Below are 18,990 nucleotides of genomic sequence, written 5' to 3'. Positions count from 1 at the left end.
GGTCTGGAAGGAGAGTTTACCGTCTAACCAGACACCTAGGTATTTGTAGCTGTCCACATACTCTAAGTTAGAACCGTCCAGAGTAGTGATACTGGACAGGCGGGCAGGTGCGGGCAGCGATCGTTTGAAGAGCATGCATTTAGTTTTACTTGCATTTCAGAGCAGTTGGAGGCCACGGAAGGAGAGTTGTATGGCATTGGAGCTCGTCTGGAGTTTAGTTAGCACAGTGTCCAAAGAAGGGCCAGAAGTATACAGAATAGTGTCATCTGCGTAGAGGTGGATCAGAGAATCACCAGCAGCAAGAGCGACATCATTGATATATACAGAGAAGAGAATTGGCCCGAGAATTGAACCCTGTGGCACACCCATAGAGACTGCCAGACGTCCGGACAACAGGCCCTTCGATTTGACACACTGAACTCTATCAGAGAAGTAGTTGGTAAACCAGGTGAGGCAGTCATTTGAGAAACCAAGGCTGTTGAGTCTGCCAATAAGAATGTGGTGATTGACAGAGTCGAAAGCCTTGGCCAGGTAAATGAATACAGCTGCACAGTATTGTCTCTTATCGATGGCAGTTATGGTATCGTTTAGGACCTTGAGCGTGGCTAAGGTGCACCCATGAACAGCTCGGAAACCAGATTGCATAGCGGAGAATGTACGGTGGGATTCGAAATGGTTGGTGATCTGTTTGTTAACTTGGCTTTCGAAGACCTTAGAAAGGCATGGTAGGATAGATATAGGTCTGTAGCAGTTTGAGTCTAGAGTGTCTCCCCCTTTGAAGAGGTGGATAACCGTGGCAGCTTTCCAATCTTTGGGGATCTTAGATGATACGAAAGAGAGGTTGAACAGGCTAGTAATAGGGGTTGCAACAATTTCGGCAAATAATTTTAGAAAGAGAGGGTCCAGATTGTCTAGCCCGGCTGATTTGTAGGGGTCCAGATTTTGCAGCTCTTTCAGAACATCAGCTATCTGGATTTGGGTGAAAGAGAAATGGGGGAAGCTTGGGCGAGTTGCTGTGGGGGATGCAGGGCAGTTGACCTGGGTAGGAGTAGCCAGGTGGAAAGCATGGCCAGCCGTAGAAATGTATTTATCGTGGATTTATCGGTGGTGACAGTGTTTCCTAGCCACAGTGCAGTGGGCAGCTGGGAGGAGGTGCTCTTATTCTCCATGGACTTTACAATGTCCCAGAACTTTTTTGAGTTTGTGCTACAGGATGCAAATTTCTGTTTGAAATAGCTAGCCTAGGCCTCCCGGGTGGTGCAGTGGTTAAGGGCGCTGTACTACCAGAGACTCTGGGTTCGCGGTCAGGCTCTGTCATAACTGGCCGTGACCGGGAGGTCCGTGGGGCGACGCACAATTGGCCTAGCGTCGTCCGGGTTTGGGAGGATTTGCCCGGTAGGGACATCCTTGTCTCATCGTGCTCCAGCTTGCCAGGTGCACGGTGTTTCCTCCGACACATTGGTGCGGCTGGCTTCCGGGTTGGATGCGCGCTGTGTTAAGAAGCAGTACAGCTTGGTTGGGTTGTGTATCGGAGAACGCATGACTTTCAACCTTCGTCTCTCCCGAGCCCGTACGGGAGTTGTAGCGATGAGACAAGATAGTAGCTACTAACAATTGGATACCACGAAATTGGGGAGAAAAAGGGGTAACATTTTTTTTTTAAAGAAAAAGCTAGCCTTAGCTTTCCTAACTGCCTGTGTATATTAGTTACTAACTTTCCTGAAAAGTTGCATATCGCAGGGGCTGTTTGATGCTAGTGCGGTACGACACAGGATATTTTTGTGCTGGTCAAGGGCAGTCAGGTCTGGAGTGAACCAAGGGCTATATATGTTCCTGGTTCTAAATGTTTTGAATGGGGCATGCTTATTTAAGATGGTGAGGAAGGCACTTCTACTTCTACAGTAAGGCCATTCTAATATCAGTGTTTCCCTATGGAGATTGCATGGCTGTGCGCTCGATTTTATACACTTGTCCGCAACGGATGTGGCTGAAATAGACAAATCCAATAATTTGAAGGGGTGTCCACATACACCATATATACAAAATTATGTATTTTCTGAGACTCATATGACACCCGTTACAGTAAAGCATGAGGAAAGTAACGCTTCAATGTCGATGATAATCAAAGTATCGAAAATACCAAGAAGAGCTGAATAAGAGCGACAAACTTTTGCTATTCAGATCAAATAAAATGTTGCATTAACTGAGGTTCAGTTGGCTGGTTAGGTTATCAATGTGACAATGATGTTGCAAATAATTAATGACACATGGCTACAAGGCTAATATTCTTTGTAAACAGCGGATGAATGAGTTGCTGGTTCCCTGTCCTTGATCATGTTTGATCCTATTTATGGTGAAGCTATAGAGCTTATCTCACACCATGACTCATAAAACAAAGTGTAGACTGAAATAGCCATGGATCATGTTTACTGTCTCAGATAATGACAACAACCTATAGGCGAATTAGCCTACTAAATGGGACACAATGTTTAGGCCTACTTCATAACACATCATAATAGTCTGTATTTGTGAAATAAGTGGAATACAAAAGTGAATCTCCATACAATCTAAACAACATTTATTATTTCAGACTTCAGACATAAAAAATACATGACTTTCTGATGTTCAAGAAAAATATAAAATAGAAGTCGAGTAGACAAGAGAACAGAAAATAAATGCTGTACAAAAAATGTTTTGGGTCAATATCCGTAGCCTAAAAAGAGAAATAAATAACTGATTCATGGATATACCCAAAATGGATGATGGACCTCACCTTGTTATTAATTTCGGGAAACATGCTGCTTTGGCACCTGGGTCCTTAGTAAATCCCAATCTCAATGTAGCCTACACGTGAAAGTAACTACTGTTAAATGCAAGGCGCCAGCACATCTTCGAAAGTCCAGACGTCACTTTCAGATTCTCTGACACTTGGAGAAAAAAACGTCAGCAACGAAAGTCCAAACGAGGAGCGACTGTCACTTGAATCAACACGAATTGATCGGGTCTTGAATCTCAAACTGCGATATACATAATTTTGACCGTAGGGTCAGTATTGCTGTCGTCAGCAGAAGATTAGAGAAAGAGGTAAGCTGCTAGTCTATTCACCTTCACGCGTAAGTCTCTGGAGAGGCCACCTGTTCACGTTTCTGCATCTGACAGCTGGGTCTTCCCGATATAGATTTGTTTTTGGCTACCTATCCTCCCCTACATTCGACTGACACTCCTAAAATCCAATAGTGCTCGGTGAATGTGCGCCATTGCGCACATACCTATACAGTAGCCAATATTCTGTAGCCTACTGCTAAGGCACTGTGGCTAAAACGCACACTGTATCCCTGTGGATAGCCTATACTGAGTCACAGTACTGAGTCTCCTCACGTTGCAGGAAATGGTCGTGTGATGTGTTGAGACATGCTGCTGTCCCTAAAAAATAACCTATTTACCATCCACAGAACCTTTGCTACACAATCTATAGGTTGGACTATGCCTATATGACAAATAAAGACTCTGTGTTGAGGCATAAGACCTCTCAGGGGGTAGATAATTTTTTTTTGTAAATATGTTAAACATTAATTCCCCCCTGTGAAGTTTTGTCCCCTTTCGACCTCGTGTTAAAAGTTGAAATTGTAGGTTTGCACTGGCAGACACAAACAATGGTAAAGGCGTGCTGGATTTTACCTCTCTCTCTCTCTCTCTCTCTCTCTGTCACACGCACGCACACACACAAAATAAAGACTGATGCAACACGTAAAGGTAGCCTACATAATATAATACCTGCCTTCTCGTAATGCACAGCTTGTTTTATAATAGGTTACACCACTTTTATAATAGGTTAAACAAATCATCAATATGAGTAGTCCTATGCTAGGCTTATTATATACCAGCACATAAAGACTACTTGGGGAACAGTAAAATCACCTCAACTCATGTTGACATGAGAAACGGCGTGTTTCAATGGCGTAGTGGGAGACAACACCAGGCGTTCTTCAAACCCGAACATCAGTGATGTAAGTGGAAGATGATTTTCCATTGTAACATGGGACAAAGACCGAATGACTAATCACAGACAGGGTGAGGCGGATGAAAACAAAAACCATCCCCTTACAAAATGAGGAAGCTTGGAATAAAGTTGCAGATGATTCAGTTGAATATGATTATAGAGTGGCTGTAATGCAACAAGGGCTTTCCAGTAATCAGACAGGACTATAGGAGGATGATCTATCCATGACGGAGAGTGCTCCTTCAGTCTACTACCCCTGTACCCTTAGTCAAACCTGTTGGAACTGGGCAGCTCTCAAGTCCTTTCTGATGGAAAACTTCCAGAACCGCCATGATCGGCATACGCAGGCTTCATTTACGGTGGAGAACATTTGATTGAGCTAAGGCTGATAAATTCTGGTCCTATAAAATGTTTTATTTTTTAATATACCCCTTTTTTCTCTCCAATTTCGTGGAATCCAATTGGTAGTAGTTACAGTCTTGTCTCTTCGCTGCAACTCCCATACGGACTAGGGAGGGGCGAAGGTCGAGAGCCATGCGTCCTCCGAAACACAACCCAACCTAGCCGCACTGCTTCTTGACACAATGCATATCCAACCCGGAAGCCAGCCGCACCAATGTGTCGGAGGAAACACCGTACACCTGGGGACCTGGTCAGCGTGCACTGCACCCGGCCCGCCACAGTAGTCGCTAGTGCGCGATGAGACAAGGATATTCCTGCCAGCCAAACCCTCCCTAACCCAGACAACGCTGGGCCAATCGTGCGTCGCCCCATGGACCTCCCAGTCACGGCCCATAAAATAAAGTGTTAAGTGAAGAGTGGTGGACTTAAAATAATGCAGATTGATCAAGGGATGTTGTCGTCAGTGGTTACTTTTTCACTATCCTTTTCAAAACATACAGTGCATTCGGAAAGTATTCCGACCCCTTGACTTTTTCCACATTTTGTTACATTACCGCCTTACTCTAAAATGGATTACATTTTTCCCCCCTTATCAATCTACAAGCAAACACAGGTTAAGACATTTTTTTTCTTTTTCTAAATAAAACACGGAAATATCACATTTATATAAGTATTCCGACCCCTTACTCGGTACCTTTTTGAAGCACCTTTGGCAGCGATTACAGCCTAGAGTCTTCTTGGGTACAAGCTTGGCATACCTGTATTTGGGGAGTCTCTCCCATTCTTCACTGCAGATCCTCTCAAGCTCTGTTAGGTTGGATGGGGAGGAATGCTGCACAGATATTTTCAGATCTCTCCAGAGATGTTTGATCGGGTTCAAGTCTAGCCTCTGGCTGGGCCACTCAAGGGCATTCAGAGACTTGTCCTGAAGCCACTCCTGTGTTGTCTTGGCTGTTTGCTTGGGATCTGTATCCTGTCGGAAGGTGAACCTTTGCCCCAGTCTGAGGTCCTGACCGCTCTGGAGCAGGTTTTCATCAAGGATATCTCTGTACTTTGCTCTGTTCATCTTTCCCTTGATCCTGACTAGTCTACCAGTACCTGCCGCTGAAAAACATCCCCACAGCATGATGCTGCCACCACCATGCTTCACTGTAGAGATGGTGCCATGTTTCCTCCAGATGTGACGCTTGGCATTCAGGCCAAGGTTTCATCAGAACAGAGAATCACGTTTGTTAAGGTCTGAGAGCCCTTTAGGTGCCTTTTGGCAAACTCCAAGCGGGTTGTCATGTGCCTTTTACTGAGGAGTGGCTTCGATCTGGCCACTCTACCATAAAGGCCTGATTGGTGGGGTGCTGCAGAGATGGTGGTCCTTCTGGAATGTTCTCCCATCTTCACAGAGGAACTCTGGAGCTCTGTCAGAGAGACCATTGGGTTCTTGGTCATCTCCCTGACGAAAGGCCCTTCTCACCCGATTGTTCAGTTTGGCCAGGCGGCCAGCTATAAGAAGAGCCTTGGTGGTTCCAAACCTCTTCCATTTAAGAATGATGGAGGTCACTGTGTTCTTGGGAACCTTCACAGCTGCAGAATTTCTTTGGTACTGTCGTGGAAATTTTACACAGGGACACTCAAAGTCAATCTTAAATGAATCCTTGTTTATTATCAGTGTGCTGGAGAGGTTCCAACCAACTCAATGCACCAAGTACACATGTCGATCAGGAGCTCTACCCGGGGCAGTCCTGTTAGTTCTCTTATATACAGGCAATCATTAACGCCATAAATGTTTGCTTCGTTCATGTGACCGACCAATACTTGGTCATGCATGTGACAGACCAATACCTCACAAGGCTTATTTTCTCTATGCTGAGACCTTGAAACTGAGATATCCCTTTCTCAAAACAATGTTCTGGGCATACTGCCAAATTGCAGGTACTTGATAGTGAGGATTTGTTCAATCAGTCACTTGCATGAACACAGAAAAATGTCCATAACAGTACCCTTCCCCAAATCTGTGCCTCGACACAATCCTGTCTTGGAGCTCTACGGACATGTCCTTCCACCTCATGGCTACATGTTTGCTCTGACATGCACTGTCAACTGTCAACTGTAGAACCTTATATAGACAGGTGTGTGCCTTTCCAAATCATGTCCAATCAATCAATTGAATGTACTACAGGTGGACTCCAATCAAGTTGTAGAAATATCTCAAGGATGATCAATGGAAACAGGATGCACCTGAGCTCATTTTCGAGTCTCATAGCAAAGGGTCTGAATTCTTATGTAAATAAGGTATTTCTGTTTTTTATTTTTAATACATTTTCAAAAATGTCTAAAAACCTCTTCATTTTTTCATTATGGGGTATTGTGTGTAGATTGATGAGGGGGAAAATAATTTCATAAATGTTTTAATAAGGCTGTAACGTAACAAAATGTGGAAAAGGGGAAGGGGTCTGAATACTTTTCGAATGCACTGTACATGTACATCTATTCATATCTCAATGTATGTTGTCTCCGTTCCTAAGGCAGTAAGACTGACTTGCTTCTGAGTATGCTGGCATGGTGTCAAAAAATCTTGTCCTCCAGAGAAATTACCACTATTCTGTCAAAATATGCCTCCTACACATCTAAAACTAAACTTGTATCTCCTATTAGTATAAAAATAGCACAGGTATTCTCTGATCAATAAGACTGAAAAGTACAAAATCTCACATATCGGTTATGGTGAGACAGATTTATACTGGTTATAACTAGCTTCCACATCAGACAATAATCCTTTGACCAGGATCCTTGCACAGCTCACTGTCAGCCAAATAATGAAACAATACTTGAATCACAGCACAAAAAATCCACACTGGCAGATAATGATGAGATAAGCTAGAGAGATGCTGCAGTGTCTTCTCCTATTTCAGCACTGTGGTTGTTATCTCCTGTAATCAAACACCGCTGTTCAAGCACTTCTGACCACCAACACACTCCCCCCCCACCCTTCCCCTGTCCACCTCATCATCTCAGCCCCTTCCTAAAATCTCTTCCTTTACCCAGTTCAAAATACCTATCTACATTGCCTGACAATAAGTAGAAATATGGAGTCGATAAAATGACTCAAATGAACTACAGTTTATTTGCAATGGTTTGAGCTGAAGTGTTACAATTGTCTAGTAATCAAACTAAAAGGTCCATGTATTGCTCAACAATGTAAATACAAACGTGTTTAAAAATGAAAGATGGGGGGGAGATACACTGAACAACAGATGATTCGGTTAATGTCTCAGTCTGTAACAGAAAGGATGTTAATGTTGTTAATTATCAAACACCAAGTAAATAAGCCACTTTTAGATCTGCCAGAGTCCATAGGGGAGACAGACACAGTCATTATGCAGTGTGTCTTCTACCACCCAGGTGACTAAGTCTGGTTTAGCGAAGCATAGCTAGCTAAAGCAGATCGAGTCACTGTGCAATGTCATCGTCACTGCGAATTTGCCAAATGTATAACATAACGTATCATTCACCACAGTTTAATTTACTTTTGTTGCTAAGAAAATGATCACGAGTGACTCGACTGAAAATAGCACCATATCAAAACAGAAAGCAAGCCAGAGAAAAGAGATCGAGTTCTAAAGATGAAGCGATTGAGGAAAAGAGAGCCTCAGTTTACCATCTAACGTCTACCCACCAATGTAACTCCCACTGTGCCATGAATTACCTCATGTGCCTCAGGCTGGACCCTCCTGTTCCCGCAGCCCTGGCTGCCCCAGCAGCCCTGGAGGAGGTTAAAGCCACAGCAGGCAGGCGAGGTCCCGTCTCCCCCCATAATGAAGCTCCTCCATGCTGCCACACCTCAGCCCCACCACACCCAACTGGAGGGGGTTCTTTTAGAGATTAGGGTCAGATCGCCCCAGAGCAGAGGGAGGATGCTGTTCCTTAAGACTCGTTTTACAAAACCTTTTTCCTTGTCTTCGCAACACTGGTAATGTAGATTTTTTTCTAGCACTCCTTAATAAGGCTTCCTCTGGCAATTCACATTGTGGAACAGGTGGAACAGAAGCTGGACTGAGCAGGGTGGTTCCCTGTATCATCTGTATCAGCCCTCGCAGAGCCTGGGATTCTCTCTGGTCCAGGAGACAGATGGGCAGGCTCACAGACAGGGAAAGGAGGCTGCTGCTGCTGTGCTTGGTGAGGAAGGAGGAGGCTTATGTGTGGAGGGGGTTCGATGAGGGACCCATCCTGAACCGGAGTTGCTACAGCAGGGGCCGGAGTTGCTACAGCAGGGGCCTGGCGCTGGCTTCCTGTGAGAGGGGCCTCTTGGGGAAGAGGAGTGCAGGTGACAGATCCCTCTCCCTCGTAGGTGGGCTCTTCATGGAGCTGTGGAGCCAGACAGGGGCACAGGCAGAGCACTAATAGGGTTCCCAGGTGGCCCGGCTGACGCCTCTCCCTGCTGCGGTTTCCTGGAGACAGAGCCACTAGAGCTGTCATATTTCACCCTTCACCACCTACTCTGCTGCAAGCCCCACGGGATGCCGCCGCCTTGCTGACAAACAGTGCAGTGATGATATCTTATCCTGGTGCCTGCCACGCTGCCAGCCTCCACTGCAGCAGCTGGAGGCTCCATAGTCCACAACAGGACAGAGTCCAGAGTATGACTGGCGGTGCTTTTTAAAGGCAGGAGTTTAGCGGCACTAGGCCTAAACTAAGCTTAATGTTACAGAAGATGGTCGATAGGCCTACAGGTAAGAAACTCTGTGAACTTGTGACATCACACTCAGAATATATCTGAGTTATATTTTACCACATCACTTCTAAGGCCTATAGTCCAGGCCTCACTTTAGTTTGCAATTGTTTCAGCATAATGACGGGTCAGTGGGTCTCTCAACTGACATTCATGACAGCTTGCCTCGCCAAGGAGCCAACCTTAGAAGACTTATCTTGATCCATTTTGTCTCTGGGTACTCAGTACGTACTGTACTTGCAATGAGTAATGTGTCTTCCATGGTGGAAACGTGCGTGTGTGACTATGTCAATCAAACTACAACTATTGTTGCATGAAACAGCTGCTCTTCCCTACTAACGACACCAGGCATTCTGGAGCAGTGCAGAAGTGTCATCTAAGGCTGCCATTGTCTTTGTTTCCTCCTCACGCAGCCTCACACAGCTTTACCAAACAGGAACACCTGAACAGACTGCTGGATTCCCAGGGCCCCCAGATAGCTGGGGTTTATAGACGGGAGCTCACAGTCAGTAAGTTAGCCAAGCAGGGAGGAGACTCATGGGAGGGGAGGGAGGGAACAGCTTTGAAAGTATTCTATTTACATGTGAACAGCAGGCAGGCAGGGCCTAGCAGGCCAAACCTCAGACTCGGAGCCAGAAACCCTGACCTGCAGCCTGTCGTGGCTCCCTAATAGGAGTCAGGTGCCAGGTGATAGAGGCGAAGTGAGCGAGCTGTCGCCAGGTGACAAAGCGCAGTCAGTCTCCTGACGCTTGGCAGAGGAGGAGTCTGGGTAATGACCTGGCCAAAACCCAGCTCGGGGTAAAGATGTGGGTGATGATAAGGTTGCCCCTTTACAGAATTGTTTATGGCGCCAGTGTGAGTATTAGTAACCAGATACAAACCTCTATGAATTTGTATGAGGCACATCAGAAATTAGCTTGAGGAACTCAATGAAATCAACATGTAAAAGACTTTGAGACCTACTGAAAAGTGTACATGTAAATGTTATCCAGACTTTTTATCATCAAGTATTTATCAATGCAAAGTTGTATACTATGCCCATCTAATAACAACTTATGTAGAGTCCTCCTGACACCCATCAAGATGAGTAGCTGACAGCATGTTACAAAGTCATTTCAATCACCAGAACCTCTCTATTTATTTATGTCCATAAAGCCAATGTGGCCCTGTGGTCACAGTGTCCTGTGTCAGAGTAGCTTTGGACATAGAGCTGCAGAATAATCAGGCTCAGGCCAAATCCCATTAACCATGTGAAGAGCCTTTCACAGTCTTGGCAGGGAAAGCCAAAGCTGGCCTCCTAGCAAAAACAAAAGTTTCACCCAGACAGACCAAATTGGAGGGTAGGTATGCTAATGTACTAAAGGATAAGTATTAAATTATAAATATACTGTATGTGAGCTAACAGAGACATAAGCAGCTTTGGGCTTTTGATTACACATAAATATATATATATATATATTTTAGTAAATACAATTTAAGTAATCTCACAAACAAGGCAATCAAAATAATACTATTACTCTCTCTGGCTGTTTAGGCCTATAATATCTTATTGCAGGTGTTTAAGTGCTCCAGATTGGAGGTGGGCAGAGTGGACCAGTGGCCTAGTCACTCAGGCTCAGCCCTCTGGACTGACAGAACTCACATAAATTATATCCCCACAGTACTGACTTTCCCACTAATACTGGATTCATATTCTATTCATATTTCATCAATAAATACATGGGGTGTGGAAAACCTCTCATCACACTAACGAGGTCTGGTGTTGTCATTTCTGGTTTAACCTCAGACAGACAGATCAGAACCTCAGAGTGGATAGATGCCAACTACAGACAACATGGCACACATTCTACTATATAGGGAGCACCTTCTCTGGCCTGGTTTAGGGAATGAGTGTATTTTAGAATTACAGAATTGTCTTGTTTTGTTTCCTTTGTCCCCTGCCGGAATCCCTCGAAACCAAATCCCCAACCTACCACGAGCCACCACTTTACCCTACACGATCACAATCAGCAGTGTGCTAGACTATCTATGGTCTGACCCTGAACAGGCGAGAGTCATTCTCATCATCGCATTATAAATATAATGGGTAACTAACTCCTAATGCAGCATCCACGTCATTTACAGTCATCATCATGACTAGACTCTGCATCCTGCCAACTTGCTCTTGATGACCCTGGGCAATGCAAACAATACACAGTATCAAGTATATAGCAGACAGATAGGGTACCGAGACCATTTCCATACCCCTGCTCTCAGCAGAGAAGCTTCAGCAGAACAATGAGATCCAATCAATATCAGCAACATTGTGCTGGCCAAATCTGATTTAGTCAGATTTAGTCCATTAATTCCGCTGGTCTTTGCCCTGCCCCTGCTAAACTGCACTCTAAAAATATACCTGAATGCAATTCCCCGTGCGGGGAAAATGACCGCCAGCTGAGCACAATTAAGGAAATGCAGGTAAGGATGTTAATGTGAATGGGATTATGGTAGGTGGGCGGGTGTGGTCACGATAGGAAGCCTACTACAGTAAGTACTAGAATGTGCAATAGGTAACACTGTAAGCCTAATGAGAGAGAATGTATTTTGTTTGTTCTGTATTGCATTAAAGAAACCCTGTAATCTCAACACTGCTTGTTTTGACCACCAAAACATGCACACACACACAGTCAGTCATTTTACAAGGCAAAGATCAAGTGTACAGTAGGTACAGTACTGTGTGTTCTTTCAATTTCTTATCCTTCAAATAAGCTAAATGGATCAAGAGTTGCCATGATGTGCAGAGTAAAAATATATATATCGGAATGGATTTTTTAAAAACAAAACAACCTATTTAATGAGCTCAGGGGCACTATTTCCTGCTGATCAGCTACTGTACAGTATTATCCTAAACTGGAGCAGACTGCAATGCTGTTGCCTTCTCGATGCCAAATGTCACACTGCTTGAAGCAGCGTGAGCAGTACATACCGCAGTAGGTCAGTAGCTCCCTGGAGGTCTTACCTCATCATCATCCCCGTCGTCACCCAGGGTCTGCTCTCCCTCCTGGGCATGTGAGCCAGCCCTTGGCCCCATGTCCAGCTCCGGTTGCCCCAGAGAGAGTGAGAGGTGGCAGGGGAAAGCAGGTAAGATGGACCCTTGGAGTACTGGCTCCCTGTCTCCAGGTAAATGGCTCAGACTGAGGTCTACGGCTGGGGTGAGGGGTGGCAGGACGGAGTGAGGTGGGGAGGTTGAAGACACTAGCTGCATTGCTGGATAGTTCTAAATAAAACCTACTGTATCATGTGAGGCTTGCCACTGGTGGTGACCTGGCTGCCCCAGACAGAGCACCTAGCTGAGCCAGGAACCTGAGGATGGAGCAGTGAGTGATGATGGCCTAGTGTCCCCCTGTATGGCCCTTGACCAAGTCCTCTAATGGATGCCCTGAAGGGCTTTGGTGCCACAGATATTAGGGGACCAAGATAGTTCATTATTGTATATTGAAATTGTTCGATGTGCAAATTGACAATAAGGAATCTGTTGACAATTGCCCTGTTTATCAAAAGTGCTGTAAAAACTTGTCAATAATCCATTGACTGGCTTTCTTGATGTCTATAGTATTCTCTCGATTATGCAATCTGGTTTTCGCTCAGGTTATGGATGTGTGACTGCAACCTTAAAAGGTCCTAAATGATGTCACCATTGCCCTTGATTCTATGCAATGTTGTGCTGCTATTTTTATTGCCTTGGCCAAATGTTTTGATACGGTAGACCATTCCATTCTTGTGGGCCGACTAAGTATTGGTGTCTCTGTGGGCCTGGTTTGCTAACTAACTCTCTCAAAGAGTGCACTGTATAAAGTCAGAACATCTGCTGTCTCGGACACTGCCTGGCACCAAGGGAGTACCCCAATGCTCGATCCTAGGCCCCAAGCTCTTCTCAATTTACATCAACAACATAGCTTAAGTAGTAGGAAGCTCTCTCTTCCATTTATATGCAGATGATTCAGTCATATACTCAGCTGGCCCCTACCCGGATTTAGTGTTAAATGCTCTACAACAAAGCTTTCTTAGTGTCCAACAAGCTTTCTCTGCCCTTAACCTTGTTCTGAACACCTCCAAAACAAAGGTCATGTGGTTTGGTAAGAAGGATGCCCCTCTGCCCACCAGTGTCCATCCCCGCAGGAGGCCTTTTGGTAGGCAGTCATTGTAAATAAGAGTTTGTTCTTAACTGACTTGCCTAGTTAAATAAAAGTTGTTTTTTTTTAAAAATAGGATGAGTTGCTGCTCCAAGTGTATAGTGAATGACCAGTGGTCATCATAGCCTACTCTGCCAGCCTTTACCATTCTTGGCCGCTTTCCATGGTCCAGGAGAGGGGACAATTAGAGGAGCACTGTGTCACCCAGGTAAGACGAGCGTCATGATGTCACCGCCAGCCCGTCTTTCACGTGTAAGAACTTACACAACCCCTGTCACCTTCCACAACAAACTTTGTAAGGTGATCCCCTTAACCCCTTTTGTCACAGACTGGACACAAAAGGTGTATTCCAAAACCAGTGAGACACGAACGAAAAGCTCCCTTCAAACTAGAGCAATTACAGAACAATTACCGCAAATGGGGGAATTAACCCGATGACATCATGTGTCAATGTACTATGGGAATGTACACTTCTTTTCTCAAGGTCCTAAAAGCCGCCAAATACAAGGGCTGTTCCAAAGCATGTAATCAAATCACATTGATAGCCGGGTCTTTGACAGAGATACCTTCACAGAGCTCCCGGGCTCCCGAGTGGCGCAGCGTTCAAAGGCATTGCATCTCAGTGCTTGACACCCTGGTTTGATTCCAGGCTGTGTCACAACTGACAACCGTCCATGATTGGGAGTCCCATATGGTGGGGCACAATTGGCCAGTGTAGGCTGTCATTGTAAATAAGAATTTGTTCATAATTGACCTAGTTAAATAAAGTGTTTTTTTGTTTTTTTTTATGAAAAAAGACCCCATGGCTATCTTTATCAGATTGGGTAAAGCCCATTCAAACATCACGCCAGGGTAAGCCTACACAAAGCAAATCCCTGGAATAAACAATTGGAACCATTTCCTTGTTTGACTGCTAGGTTTTATGGTTATTATGACTCGTACTGTGGTACTCTATACTGACACATTATGGCCTCAAAGGCCTTTTCTGACCAACACATTGCTATTTTAACATTGCCCTTGGAATCATTATTTTATTTTCTGTCTCATTATGTTTGACGGAGTGTTAGTTTGTTGTTGCTGTAAAGTGTCTTTATAATGTTTTTGATATAAACTCAGATACCTCAGATCTCACTTCATTCTTCAGAAATCACAAAAATAGAGGGAGGTGAAATACAACATTCTTAATATCTTTCTGAGCAGGCAGGTCTTCACACATCACACAATGATGGTCTGGTCCCCATGGGGGAGGTGGGTTGTGTTTTGGCACTACCATCCAACCGTGCATACTCTCCCATGACTCAGTGTTGAGGAACAACAGAGTTTAATGCGACAAAGCCCGTCACTAATTAACAGCCCTCCTGGGTTGCTGTTTACCCAGAACTCACTGCAAATAATATGAATGTTCATTAGCCTTGGGGAGCCACCCAGCTGTCCTCTGTCAGCGACGCCACAGCCACCGTGCCATGGAAACAGCGTCCAGGACAACGGTCTGTCCCATTGTTCCACAGGGCCGTAACAGCCGCCCCTGGCAGAGGGGACACCTCTTGGCTCACTGGCTTCATTGTGGTGGCAGTGGAAGAGCTCCACACGTTTGTGGCCTCGACCATGTGACAAGCTGTGACAAAAAGCCTTGCCAGCCTATGTGCTCGCTGGGCACTGTGACCCTGCATACAAGCCTCAGCGACCCTTTAACTGACACATTTCACCTCCATCTTAACACTGACTAAGCCACAAATGAAGTGGAAAGAAAATAGTCAGAGCATTTTTTAGCAAGAGAGTGGGTTGAATGAGAAAACGTGGTTAGGATGAGGAATGTATAGGATTCTCACTTATGAATATCAAGTAATTCATGAGTGTAACTCCTTTTTTTGCCTCAAGTTAGGCCAACACCCAGAAGGGCTGACTATATCTCCATCCTCTGGGCTCCTGCCATGCGAGTAAAGTGACAGTGTGAACCCCCTGCTTTCTGACCCAGAAACAGCCCTGTAATCCGCTGGAGGTGAGGTCTCTCTAAATGCTTTAATTCAGAGCGTCCAGTGTCAGCCGAGGACAAAGCCGCGATGAGAAACCATATCAGGGACAGCAGGCAGTGCAGTGCATATGGTGGCCCGTCCCCAGGGGGGTGGTAGGCTGAGTTGGGCTAACTAGAAGTAGGAGCTGAGCCTTAGGGCTGGAGCACACAACATGGTCCAGGCCACACAATCCACTGGAGCCAGTCTTATGAATGTGCACCCGGTCCTCCCCCAACACTAAATGTTTTACCACGGCAAAACAGAACAGGGTAGAAAAGTAGCCACTAAAAAAACAAAGTATGAAGTAGTTGAGGTGTTGAAAGTGTCTTTTCATGTAATAGCACTTCTCCTCTGTGTATCGAATAATTCAGTGGAAAGTATGTCATTGCAGCAAAATACCATTGACATTTTACATCCTGCGGTGAGGCACTTCATGCCTCTGTGTCTTGTGATGCCGCAGTGGGTTTCCAAGGCTGCCTACAGAGACCAGCAACAACAACATCACCAGTCGATAAAAGAACCTGAAAGTCAACCAGCCTCTGCTAAAAAGCTCAAAATATATAACTGTTTTCTTTGCAACAGTTCTTGTTGAACATTTCTCATTATGTACAAGAGGTTCTTATTATCAACGTTTTATGTCTCTCTCTGAATGAAGTGACATATTCTTCAGACAAATGCTGACAGTGTCAATGCCAACTAATAAAACATCCTAGCCTGAGGCTGTAATGTTAACTTCAAAGCACTACTCTGGGAAAAAGGTCAGGGAAGGGCACCACTGCCACCGTGCTACAATTAGATTTACGTGACTAAAATTAGATGATTGACATTATTCATGATTGACAATGTTAAAGGACTTGACTGTAGTAGCATATTGAAGTTTCCATATTTCTGTTGTGCCTTTGGACTGGGTAATTTATCTTTGTTTGTGGGTGCTCATGTCATTTCAGAGAACATATGCAATGTTTTTCCACATTATCTGGCTTCATAAGCTACCTTGTCTTAAGCCATTTTTTTCTCATTCGATCTTCCATTCCTTGTTTTTTAGCCTCATTTCACACTGACATTCTGTTGATGTAGTTATTAATAGACCCAGTCCCAGGTAGCATGGAAGACACTTCCTGTTCTGCCTCACTTCAAAGAGAATTAGTCATTTCTGCCTGCAGGTGACTGTCAATTCCCATTGCAGTGGTGGCCTGTATGAAAACTTAATCAGCAAAGAGTGGAACCAGAGTGGAACTTGGCCTGGTGTTAAGATGAGCTGTATGGCCCGCATGAATCTCCCTGAGGTCCAGGTGAATGGGTCAGTAGGGGAGTCAGGTCAGGGTCCTACCTGCGCTGCTGGAGCTCTCAACACTAAGAAAGCCTAGAGAGCCCTCTATTGAAACACTGTAGAATGCTATGCTGCACCAATAATGTGGCCCAGATTTGAATGATCCAAATGTTCCTTACTTTAGAACAAGTCTCAGTTTCGTCGTACAGGCGTATGGATGCACACAGGGTACACATCACATTTTCCTTTAGATCAATGTGATTTTTTTTATAAGAGTTCCATGACCATGTAGTTAACCGGGTTTGTGACACGGGTCTGGTTTACTCTGTTGACAGTAAACAGGTTGTAGAGGGCAGAGGCGAGAATCAGCTGGTGGGCAGTCGCCATTTCTAATAGTACATGCTCAGTGAGTGTGGAGTTCACAACGGTCCAGCACCCTGTCTTCCAGCCCAAAGGGTCAAGACTCCGCAGGCACAAGGGAAGAATGTGTTCATGAATAGATCAGCCCACTGAGCCCACACAATGAGCCTAAACATTTGTTTAATGGCTACTAAATGAGCGTGGGCCAAATTGACTGCTGCACACACCACAGCGCCTCCCTCCCTCTCCTAACCTAAAGAGCTGCTTATGGAAAGGGGGTGAATAAGAGCAGAAAAGCCCTATTAGCTCAAAATCAAGCCACATTTGTTTATTTTCTTACAGTGGCTCAGTCTAAGTAAACATAGCTAATGGGACCTTTGGAAATAACACCATCGCTTTAGGGTACTTTGAGCAGACATAAGGACCTACTGTATTGAAAAGAGTAATGGCAGGCTCACAGGCCAAATATCTGGAAAACACTCCCGTGCATTTCTGACAGTGTTTTTGTCCTACCTTTTTTAGCAGTGGTAGGGAGACATTATTCCTCTCCTTTATCAGGTTTTCCAACTTCTTCGTCATTGTATTCCTGTAAAAAACTAATTAGATTAGAGTTTATTAGTCAAATGCACAAGGGCACAGATGTAATAGCAGAGTAACGTGAAAATCTTAAACTCCGAGCTCCAAATGTGAAGGTTAAAGAGAAGTGGATGAAATAATAATACAAATAATAATATACATATTTACAATGGTAACAATGATAAATGTCCATTGGGGGTGAGGGCGGCAATAAATAATGTCCTGTGATATAACATATTTATGTTAGGTGTTTTAACAGCCTCGTTTACCTCAGAGAAACTAAAGGTTTTCCAATTCGTTTTTTTTTTTAATTCTAGAAAGGATGCCCTTTTCTTGGTTTGTGTAGGCTGGGGTATATAATAGCCTAATCTCTACAGCTCCTACGAGCAGGGAGCCTGGATCTGTTGTAAACCACTGACCCCCACTGGCAAAGACCTGCTTGCAAAATAAAAACATTACCCACCTTTCTCCATTCCTTTCTAAATGGGCTCATTCTTGTTCATAACTTCTATAACACGTCATTTTTTTCCAACACCTGCCACCACTGCTACAATACAGTAGACCAAGGCTAGACTATTTGGATATTATTGCAATTTCACATTGCTATTACAAATATGCAATGTAAAAATCGGACATGTAATTATAGTCAATCACATAACATGAAAAAACATGTTGCCCCCATGTGCTACGAAGAGCCTACTAACCTCTTCTCCGTGGATCTACTAGTCGCACTCATGGTTTATCATAGTCTATCTACTCTTATGGTAAAAATCTAACATATTACTGTGCTGTGACGATCATGGTTGACCAATGCTGATAACGTGAGGACGGGTTCCGCTGCGTCAATGTAGCTGAGCTGTGGAGAGGGGATGAGCCTCCCTCGCTTCAGCCGTGTCGCTCTATGGCGCTCTCTCCGTAACCTGGGGGATGTCTCATTACTCCAAACATGACTGATCTGATGGCGTCACAGTTACATTAGTTCCCTAACGTCTATTTGTTCTAATTCCGGTCGATGCCATGAATCCTTTTGGTGTTACAGTTGAAGTCGGAAGTTTATATACACTTAGGTTGGAGTCAATAAAACTCGTTTTTCAACCACTCCACACATTTCTTGGTAACAAACTATAGTTTTGGCAAGTTGGTTATGCCATCTACTTTGTGCATGTTTAGCCGATGTGAAATGGCTAGCTAGAAATGGTGGTGCGCGCTAGTGTCGTTTCAACTGGTGACGTCACTTGCTCTGAGACCTCGAAGTAGTGGTTCCTGCGGCTTTTGTGGAGCGATAGGTAACGATGCTTCGAGGGTGACTGTTGACGTGTGCAGAGCATCCCTGGTTCGTGCCCAGGTCGGGGTGAGGGAACAGACGTAAAGTCTATACTGTTTCCTCTGCATACACATCACAGACAAACTGAATTGGTCCACTCACACAGACAGCATAGTGAAGAAGGCGCAGCAGCGCCTCTTCAACCTCAGGA

General features: G+C 44.6%; 1 protein-coding gene across 3 annotated transcripts in view; it reads right to left on the bottom strand.

Annotated features, from left to right (window-relative positions):
• LOC135524190 (dual specificity tyrosine-phosphorylation-regulated kinase 4-like) overlaps nt 1-18,355 on the bottom strand; it is a 32,264-nt gene extending 13,909 nt beyond the window's left edge. The window contains exons 1-2 of one of the 3 annotated variants that reach the window (XM_064951497.1): nt 18,220-18,355; nt 17,453-17,535 (exon numbers count right to left, since the gene is read on the bottom strand). In XM_064951497.1, coding sequence (XP_064807569.1) covers nt 17,453-17,518 — 66 coding nt within the window. In that variant the 5' untranslated portion in view covers nt 17,519-17,535; nt 18,220-18,355. Of the gene's footprint in view, nt 1-2,773; nt 3,144-17,452; nt 17,536-18,219 lie in introns of those variants that run through there. The other 2 variants (XM_064951496.1, XM_064951498.1) reach the window with 2 other exon arrangements.
• Between the last annotated feature and the right edge of the window lie 635 nt (nt 18,356-18,990).

Source organism: Oncorhynchus masou, chromosome 31 (genome assembly GCF_036934945.1).
Source record: "Oncorhynchus masou masou isolate Uvic2021 chromosome 31, UVic_Omas_1.1, whole genome shotgun sequence".
NCBI classification, from domain to species: Eukaryota; Metazoa; Chordata; class Actinopteri; order Salmoniformes; family Salmonidae; genus Oncorhynchus; species Oncorhynchus masou.
This window is presented reverse-complemented; position numbering and strand designations above follow the sequence as displayed.